Source organism: Microcaecilia unicolor, chromosome 1 (assembly GCF_901765095.1).
Source record: "Microcaecilia unicolor chromosome 1, aMicUni1.1, whole genome shotgun sequence".
Taxonomy (NCBI): domain Eukaryota; kingdom Metazoa; phylum Chordata; class Amphibia; order Gymnophiona; family Siphonopidae; genus Microcaecilia; species Microcaecilia unicolor.
In genome coordinates, this window is record NC_044031.1 from 11,000,360 (window position 1) to 11,010,611 (window position 10,252).

Sequence of the window (10,252 nt, forward strand, 5' to 3'; positions counted from 1 at the left end):
GTTTGGTCATTTTTTTCTTCTCAGTAAAGCTTTTACCACACTCAGTACCAGGGGCGTAGCTACGGTGGGCCTACCCAATCTTGGCCCAGGCCCGCCCAGTCTTTTGCGACCTTTGACGACGACTTACTCTTCCCCGCAGCGGTGAGCGGGCAGGCGTAAAAGCAGCAAGGAGCCAGGCAGGCTCGACTCCGTCCTTCGCTTCCTGCCCTCTCTCTGCGCCTTCCTCTGATGTCATTTCCTTGTGGGCGGGACGGTGCAGAGAGAGGGCAGGAAGCGAAGGACAGAGTCGAGCCTGCCCGGCTGCTTGCTGCTTTTACGCCCGCCCTGCCCGCCGCTGGTTGTCCGCAGGCCAGGATTTGATTCGCGGTCTTGGTTGGCCCCTCGGGGTGCTGGTGGCACAAGCATGTTATTCACCTGAATTATAGCCACGAGGACACACGGCAGTACCTGCAGACTGCAGGAAGTGGACGGTATGCACAAAGTGGTTCTGGAGGTAAGTGCGGAATGCTACAGGACTCATTAGTCCAACTTTTTTTTCTGCTACTGATCTCTCCTGGACAGATCACTCATTGATTCAGTTTAAACTTTCAGTTCTTTCAGGATCTCGGATACCACTCACACCCATGGCAGATGGACTAGGGCCATCTCTAAGATTGATTCTAGAACTCTACCTTCATCTCTTTTTTTTTTTTTTCAGCCTCTTCTGATTTCTCTTCCACATCTTTGGATGAGCTAACAGACGTGTGGCTTTTGATCTAAAGACAGGGTCTTGATACAGTTGCCCCTAAATACTTCTGTGCTCATCGTGTGTCAAATCATCACACCTGGTATAGTCCTAAACTCCGGTTTCTCAAACAACAATACCATAGGTCCTCTACTATCATGTCTTAATGTAGTGGCAACATGGCTAAAAAACCATTGTCTAATACTCAATACAGAAAAAACAGTTGCCCGTTGGTTCTTTAGTGCATTAACACCCTCATCTTCTCCTATTCCTTTGCTTGACACAGCTATTACTCCTGTTTCTTCTGTCCGCTATTTAAAAATCTGTACTGGTTTTGGTATTCGTGTTCAGAAGGTTTGTGATACATGCTGTAAGAAACTTCTTTGCAGGATTTAGTGTTACTTCACAAAGTACCTGGCAGTGAAGGGATTTTGTGTTGTTATTATTGAGGTACTACCAGAACTTGAATACATTTTTCCTATGGAAAGTTGTAAAAAGAACTATTCTAACTATGTTCTGAATGCTACAGATGTACAGTAGATGGGAATAAAATCTTGATGTTGACAGTAGGATTTTTCTTATTTCATCAGTGAGAAATCTGGAGCTTTTCTTCATGTGATTTTTCATGTGTTGAAGAATAGACAAACGTTAACATTTCTGAAAAATGTAAGGTATTTACCTGTTTTGCTTAATCAGGCATTTACATTTGTTGTAAAGCAAAGTTTGAATGATATATGCCATTGCAGTAATTATATTGCAGGATCCAGTCGCGTGTGTTGAGATATTTGCCATTAAAGTAAACTTATATCTGGTCAAGTTTAAGATATGAGATAATGTAACTATATTTAAAAATAGTATTTTTCCTTTAACTATATATGTGGTTTATGTTGATGCAGGACAGCTGTTTGGCAGAGAAATCCATCATCAAGTGCATTCTAAGGCATTATTTTGTAGTATCCCAAAACACTACTCATACCTATAGTGCCCACCCATATTAGCTCTGGGCCCACCCAAAAAGTCAGGTCTGGCTACGCCACTGCTCAGTACATGCAAACGGCTTCTTACCTGTATGGATTCTCTGATGTATGGTCAGTGTTTGCTTTTTACTAAAGCTTTTACCACACTCAGTACATGTAAACGGCTTCTCACCTGTGTGCATTCGCTGGTGTGTGGTCAGTGTTTCCTTCGCCATAAAGCTTTTACCACACTCAGTACATGTAAATGGCTTCTCACCTGTGTGGATTCTCTGGTGTATGGTCAGTGTATGCTTTTTACTAAAGCTTTTACCACACTCAGTACATGTAAATGGCTTCTCACCTGTGTGCATTCTCTGATGTATGGTCAGTGTTTGCTTTGTACTAAAGCTTTTACCACACTCACTACATGTAAATGGCTTCTCACCTGTGTGCATTCTCTGGTGTGTGGTCAGTGTTTGCTTTTTACTAAAGCTTTTACCACACTCAGTACATGTAAACAGCTTCTCACCTGTGTGCATTCGCTGGTGTTTGGTCAGTGTTTCCTTCGCAATAAAGCTTTTACCACACTCAGTACATGTAAATGGCTTCTCACCTGTGTGGATTCTCTGGTGTATGGTCAGTGTATGCTTTTTACTAAAGCTTTTACCACACTCAGTACATGTAAATGGCTCCTCACCTGTGTGGATTCTCTGGTGTCTGGTCAGTGTTTTCTTCTTAGTAAAACTTTTACCACACTCAGTACATGTAAATGGCTTCTCACCTGTGTGGATTCTCTGATGTATGGTCAGTGTATGCTTTGTACTAAAGCTTTTACCACACTCACTACATGTAAATGGCTTCTCACCTGTGTGCATTCTCTGGTGTGTGGTCAGTGTTTGCTTTTTACTAAAGCTTTTACCACACTCAGTACATGTAAATGGCTTCTCACCTGTGTGGATTCTCTGGTGACTGGTTAGTGTTTTCTTCTCATAAAAGCATTTACCACACTCAGTACATTTAAACGGCTTCTCACCTGTGTGGATTCTCTGGTGTATGGTCAATTTTCCCTTTGTACTAAAGCTTTTACCACACTCACTACATGTAAATGGCTTCTCACCTGTGTGCATTCTCTGGTGTATGGTCAGTGTTTGCTTTTTACTAAAGCTTTTACCACAGTCAGTACATGTAAATGGCTTCCCACCTGTGTGCATTCTCTGGTGTGTGGTCAGTCTTTTCTTCTCAGTAAAGCTTTTACCACACTCAGTACATGTAAACGGCTTCTCACCTGTGTGGATTCTCTGATGTATGGTCAGTGTTTGCTTCCTACTTAAGCTTTTACCACACTCATTACATGGAAATCGCTCAATGGTGTGGATTCTCTCTTGTGTTGTGAGGTGTTCTTTTTGACTGAAGCTTTTATTACAGTCAGTACAGGTAAATGGGTTCATTCCAGGGTCAGTTTTCAGGTGGTCTCGGAGACTGTCTGTAGTGAAGCTTTTACCACACATAGTAGAGGTAAATGGTTTCACTACTGAATTAAGTCTCTTGGGCATTGTGAGGTTTCCTTTCCAACAAGCACTTATACCACTGTCAGCAGAAGTATATAATCTCTCATTTTTCTTGATTTCCTGGTATTTTGAGAGTGTTGCCTTCCTGCAAAATATTTTTTCAGATTTAGTAAAAGTGTCCGATTCCCCAGCAGTTTGAGCTTTTTGATGATCTATGACTGCTTCCTCTTGACTAAAGCTTTTCTGACATTCTGCACTTGAAACTGATCTCTGTCCTTGGTGGAAATTTTCTTCCTTGTTGGAGCTTTTCTCACATCCAGGACATGAAGATATTCTCTCATCAGTGATGTTTTTCTTATGTTTTATAATGTCTGCTTTCTTCATAAAGCTTATCCCATGTTCTGTACTTGTACACATTCTAGTTTCTTTATTAGTTTTTTCATGTTGCATTAGCTCTTTCTTCCTACCGAAACCTTTCCCACATTCAGAGCCTATAAAATGTTTCTCTTTAAGGACTGTTTTCTGTTGTCCTTCTAGTTCTCTCTTTAGACTGAAGTTTCCCCCATTGTCCGTACACGTAGATGGTCTGTCTTCAGTATCAGATCTAAGATGTGATTTTAGAACTAATTGATCACCGAGGAATATCTCACAAATATCACAGGAACAGCTTTGATCTCTCATCTGGTTTCTCTCCTCTTCCCCTGCCTGTTTGAGATTACTGATACTGTTTTCACACAGAGCTGAGCCTCCTGGTGAAGGTTTTTGTTTATTTTGATTCTTTTCCTTTTCTCCCCAGTCAGAACTGGAAGAAGTTTCCTCTTTGTCTCTTTCTGATAACATCTTTTCCCCTTCAGGCTTCTCACTGAGCTTCCAGTTATGTGTCTCTGTATTACTGTTTTTAGGGTCCTCTTTTTCTTAAAAGGAAAAAAAGAGCATTGTGTATTATTGTAGGAAAAGACATAAAACAATCCTACAATCCAAATGTATCACAGGCACAAAATAGCAATGATGAGCCAGTAATTATTAAATTGTAAAATGGACAAACGATCCCCCTAAAGCCACCTTAGTAAACTTTTTAAATATATTTTTAAGGGAGGGGTCTGTGGGGTGCTATGTGTTTTTTGGTTTTGTAAGAAGATTCAATTCAAGCTTCTCATTCTTACCTACAAATGCACTCAGTCTGCTGCCCCTCACTACCTCTGTACCCTCATCTCCCCTTACGTTCCCCCCGAAACCTCCGTTCACAGGACTAATCCCTCCTCTCAGTACCCTTCTCCACCACCGCCAACTCCAGGCTCCGCTCATTCTGCCTCGCTTCACCCTATGCTTGGAAAAACCTTCCTGAGCCCTTACGCCAAGCCCCCTCGCTGCCCATCTTCTTTGCTTAAAGCCCACCTCTTCAATGCTGCTTTCGGCACCTAACTCTTACCGTTCAGAAAATCCAGACTGCCTCAATTTGACTGCCCCTATTGGACTGACTGTTCACTTTTCTTTTAGATTGTAAGCTCTTTGAGCAGGGACTGTCCCTCTATGTTAAATTGTACAGCGCTGCGTAACCCTAGTAGCGCTTTAGAAATGTTAAGTAGTAGTAGTAATTAACAATTAAGGAGCACTCATAATAAGAGTTGGGTTGTTTATCATTGTTAATATTGATGTATTTGTTGAGCGAGTCGGCAAGATGGCGTCCGTGTGAGGGAGCGCTGCACGTCTGCTCTTAATCCTAGGCTCTGCTCCAGTAGCGAATACTTTCTGTCACCTGATATTATGGTGAAGAGAAAGGGGAAAGTCGGGGCAAAAGCCGCCGCAAGCCCTGGCGGAAATCCGACACTCCGGCAGCCGACCCTGGAATCTTTTGACCTTCATGCATTGGGAGTTCCGCTCCCAGCTTTGGTTGGATCCCCAGGACAACAGGGGGATCTCAGCTTAGAGGCGGCATCTTTAAGTCTGCCTCTTCAAGCTATACAGCCGAGACCGAGCGGTGAGATAGGACCAATGGGAGAGCCTCAGGCAGGTCCTTCGGAGGTTAGTGGCGGCTCTGTTGGATTCTCAACCCCTGGTGGAACGCCATCTGGAGAGAGTGCAGGAGGTACTGATTCCTCGCCCTCCCCCTGTCAGGCAACCCCACTCATTCTGCTTGGCGTGAGGAGTAGACCTACAGCTGTTACCTTGGAGGCCCTTTGGGAGGTGATCCAGACCATAAATTCGTCCCTACTACAACTAACCAATTCCTTTAACTCTGAGGTGAAGGAAATAAAAAACTTTCAGCAAACAATGGAATCGAAGGCTCAGGAGCAGGAGAGAAAATGGGAGTCAAATTTTCAAGAGATAAAGACATTACAAACTGTAGTAACTAATATGGCAATAGATAAAGAATCAATTCAAAGGAAAATGGATTTCTTTGACAATCAACTCAGGCGTAACAACCCGAGATTCCTAAATTTTCCGAAGACTCCTTTGATATCACTGACTGAGATGTTAAAAAAGTACTTTACTGAAGTGCTAGGTATCCCTAAAGAAGCCATACCACCAATTATAAAGGCTTTTTACATCACAGGAGCTAATATAGTTCCAACAGAGGTTCCAGAATTGAATGTAGCACTACTTTTAGAAACATCTTTAGAAATTATAATGGAGCGCACAACTCTCCTAGCTACCTTTGCATTCGAGACTGACAGAAACCATGTCTTTAGACTTTACTTCAGAAATATGTTGACCCAGTTTCTTGGAGCAAAAATACAATTTTTTCCTGATTTGAGTAAAAATACTCAGAGGAGGAGGAGAGAATTTCTGGGACTTAGGCCCCGGGTTCTCTCCTTAGGTGGCACTTTTAAACTGAAATTTGCCTGTAGGTTTTTTCATCTCTTTGAATGCTGTATATTATGTATTTTTTGAACCAGATAAATTGCGTCAGTTTATAGTTTCTAAAGAGAGTGGAGGCGAAAGAGGCCTGGTCACCCCAGAAGGGAGCTGAAACCGCCAGCTGAGAACGGTCTCCGCCCTCACAGTGTATTTTATTTTTCTTAGAAGTATAAAGAGAATTCCTTGTATCTTGACCATATTATTGTGGACTAAGTAACAATATAATTTCTTTCTCCTTGATGTAAAGGATAAACATTTTCTTATACATTTCCTGATTTTCCCACATTTATATTACGTAAATGTTTATTTTGAAAATAATAATTAAAAAAAATATATATTATATATATATATATATTATATATATACTGATGTATTTGTTTTAATATGTTAGGATAAACGGTGTGGAAGCCCCCTTTGACGAAGCTTTGCAAAACAGGCACCTGTCGGGGTATATGGGCACACCAGTTTGAAAAGATGAGCATACCAGCTCCTTAAGATAAGTTTTTTTGACCATACCTATGCATTTGGAAGCATAAATCAAAAATTAAACATATAAATATTGAAGATTGGGACCGATTATAGCACAGGGAGGAGAAGGTAACGAGTCAATGTTGAAATATATGTGCATGAGGGTAGAGTCACCAAGGGAGTGAAGTGATAAAGAGCCATGTGCAGTTATATGAGACTCTACCTCGTATAAATCTATAGAGTCTTTCCTAATACACTCTCCTATTTATATTTTTGTGATTTGGACAGTAGTGTGGAGAAAGAGAGAGCCTAGTGGTTTTGACAGTACCTAGAAATAAGCAGTGGATTTTCCCCAAGTCCATTTTAATAATGGTCTATGGATTTTTCCTTTAGGAAGCTGTCCAAACCTTTTTTAAACCTCCGCTAAGCTAACCGCCATCACCACATTCTTTGGCAAAGAATTCCAGAGTTTAATTACACGTTGAATGAAGAAACTTTTCTCTGATTTGTTTTAAATTTACTACTTTGCACCTTCATTGCATGCCCCCTAGTCCTAGTATTTTTGGAAAGAGTAAACAGACGCTTCAAGTCCACGCTTTCCACTCCACTTTGCTATTGTAGGAGAAGAACAATTAGCAAGTATAAGGGCAGTAGGGTTCCCATGTGGGAAATCAGCACTACCACCTGGCATACCCAGGGGTAGTTCTGATTTTGCCGAGTGCCATTTTCCACGTCAGAAAACATTTTTTATATTTTGTTACGTGGGCCCGTGGTGTAGGCGCATCCGGTGGTTATTGTGCACTGACCAATTACCGCTGCATTAAATGTGAACCTGCTCAGGCATTAAATGGCCGCAAGCAGATTTCTGTTTTAGCAGATGGCTATTTACACCTCCATTTAAAAAATAGGCAATTCCACACGCCCACACTACCGAGCGCCACTCACATTTGTAAAATGCCCCCTTAGTAATACACAGACCCCTTTACATTCCCTCGAAGCAGAAAATACAACATATCCATGCTGATGATTACCAGAGATGCAAATAACATACATGATCTCCCTCAAGCTGATATTTAAAAGCTCCTTGTTGGTCTTTCCACATTAGTATAACAGCCATCGGAGTCTTGATGGACAAGACATAGACTGGATCCAGGCGAGACAAGGAGAAAAAGGCAGAGAAAAAGGAAAAGGGGCAGAACTGGAACCCAGACAGGACAGGCAGACTCGGAACTGGATTAAAACTGGGACTGGGACCCAGGCAATACAAGGCAAGACACAGGATTAGATTAAAACTGGGTCCAGAAAAAGGCAAGACCAGGACAAGGCAAGGACTGGATCCGGACAGGACTAGACTGAATGAGACAAGACAAGAAAAGGCACAACAAGACAGGCAAAGCAGGGCAGGAGAAAGGCAACAAGAACAAACAGAAGACTATAAACAAGGCAGGAACAAGATTCAGGAATGGACTTGGCTTGGCAGCTGTAACACAATTCAGGAGAGGACTTGGCTTGGCAGCTTGAACAGGATCCAGGAACAGACTTGGCTTGGCAACTGGAACAGGAACAGAGCTTGGCTTTAGCAGAAAGCAGGAACAGAGCTTGGCGTTAACAGAAGGCTGGAACAGAGCTTGGCTTTAGCAGAAGGCAGAAACAGAGCTTGGCTTTAGCAGAAAGCAGGAACAGAGCTTGGCTTAGCAGAAAGCAGAAACAGGGTTTAACTTGTATAAATATGATACAGCCAAGGGCTCCCACCGGAAAGGTGGGAGGACTAAAACCTTAGAGTTAAGGCTATTACATTGAGGCCTAGTCAAAAATCTAATGGCTACAGTGGCTAGGAGCTTGCTGGAAAAGCATGGCCTACCTTTTTAGCCTGGACTGAGGCCTAAATAGCCTGAAATAGAAAGGTTAGGTCAAGGAACCTGAAATCAAAATGTAAACTTTATGTCACAAAATGGATTCTTTTTAGCCTGTGTCTGAGATAGAAAAAATTGTTTATCAGAAAAACTGGCACCTGCCAGGAAGTGTCGTTGGGCAAGAGGGGGAGGATTTTCCGTTGTGGTCAAACTGTTAACTGGTAAACAAGTCCTAATATTGAATCAAGCAAGGAGTCAAACTGTTACAGACACCAAGAGCAGGCTTTCAGGAACAAGATTCAAAAGCAAGACATGCATTCAAGTACAAGACTCATAGAAACACAGAACAGACCTTCAAGGACAAGACTCACAGGAACACAGCCAGGCTGGAATCAAAGCATGCAGGAACAAAGCCAAGCAGGGCTTGGATCTAAACAGGGAACACAAAGACAAGATTAAGAGACCTCTTGCAAAGGCAAAGGCATGAGAGTTCCAAGGTGCTTATAAAGGACTTTACTGATGATGTCACAACTTGGAATGAGGCTTGGATTGCAGGAACATCAGACAGCAGATGCATCAATGCAGGGACAAGACAGTCCAGAGAAGCCACAGAGCCAGATCACTGGAAAAAGGTGAGTCTGGACACCGGAGCACAGTCACAACCGTCACACTTGATCCTGTCTCCAATAGTGGCCAGTCTGGTCACTAGTGCCTGGCAGATCCCACAAAGTAGATCTAATTCTCATGGTTCATTTTCCAGAGAAGAGCAATGGCTCTCCCAAATCTACCCGACTAAAAATATTTTATGGACTTTTCCTCCAGAAACATCTTCAAACCTCTTTTGAGCCCCTCTATCGTAGTTCCTTTGACCACATCCTCTGGTACAGTCCACAGCTTAATTATGCGCTGCAGGTAAAACAACCTTTCTACATTCTCTTAGGCTTCTGTGGCGGGCGTAATGTTGTGGTTGTCCAAGTCTTGCGGTGGAGATAGTGTATATTCCTTCCTATACTAGGCCTGTAATATGGCTCTGATGGCCCTCAGTATTCCTTGCTTTGCTGTTGTCAGCATATTTTTAGTTTCTTCCTGCAGCTGCATGTAAGCAAGAGTGCTTTCTCAGTAACTGGAAAGTACATGTTACATGTCAAGGTGACACTTAGGAGGAACTGAGGCTAAGCGACCCATATATGGCAGATACACATGGATATATTTATTTATTACATTTGTACCCCGCGCTTTCCCACTCAAAGCAGGTTCAATGCGGCTTACATAGTAATTGGGATTACAAAGTATTGGTGGAGAGAAATAAGTTGAGTATTATCGGAGTAATAAAAGAAATAAGAATGAAGAAATGCAGAGATGAGGGGAGTAGAAGCATGAGCAAGGGTAAGTGAACAATTGGAGGGGTAGATGAGTCTGAGGGGCATGGGCAGTAGTAGAGGTGTGAGTAAGGGTAGGTGAGCATTTGGGGAGGGGTCGATGAGGTGAAAGGGGCTAGAACAAGGGATAAGCAGGGGAAAATGTGACAAGAGATGTAGTCTAGGTCGTTGTCATTGTCTCCTGGATATGTGATGAATAGATGAGTTTGTGGGAATTAATCTGGATCGTTTGGGTAGGCTTGCCTGAACAGATGGGTTTTTAGTGATTTCCGAAAGGTCAGATGGTCACTGAGTCATCGGATTAGTCTGGGGAGGGCATTCCAGAGTTGGCTGCCTAAGAAGGAGAAGTTGGATCCATAATAGGTTTTGTACTTGAGTCCTTTGCAATTGGGGTAGTGTAGGTTGAGGTAAGTTCATAAGGTTGTAGACATGTTCCTGGTGGGGAGGTCGATCAGGTCGAGCATATAGCCTGGATATTCACCATGGATAATCTTGTGGATTAGTG

The 10,252-nt window shown here is 42.5% G+C and overlaps 1 protein-coding gene across 1 annotated transcript; it reads right to left on the minus strand.

Moving 5' to 3' along the window:
• Positions 1-1,713: 1,713 nt before the first annotated feature.
• LOC115462929 (oocyte zinc finger protein XlCOF6-like) lies at positions 1,714-4,065 on the minus strand. Its single transcript, XM_030193028.1, has one exon. It carries the CDS (start codon positions 4,026-4,028, stop codon positions 1,743-1,745), a length of 2,286 nt encoding a protein of 761 aa, XP_030048888.1. The 5' UTR covers positions 4,029-4,065; the 3' UTR covers positions 1,714-1,742.
• Positions 4,066-10,252: the final 6,187 nt, after the last annotated feature.

Bases quoted from the DNA above. Each gene is read 5' to 3' on its own strand.
- LOC115462929 (XM_030193028.1), bottom strand. From the start codon at position 4,028: ATGTTATCAGAAAGAGACAAAGAGGAAACTTCTTCCAGTTCTGACTGG.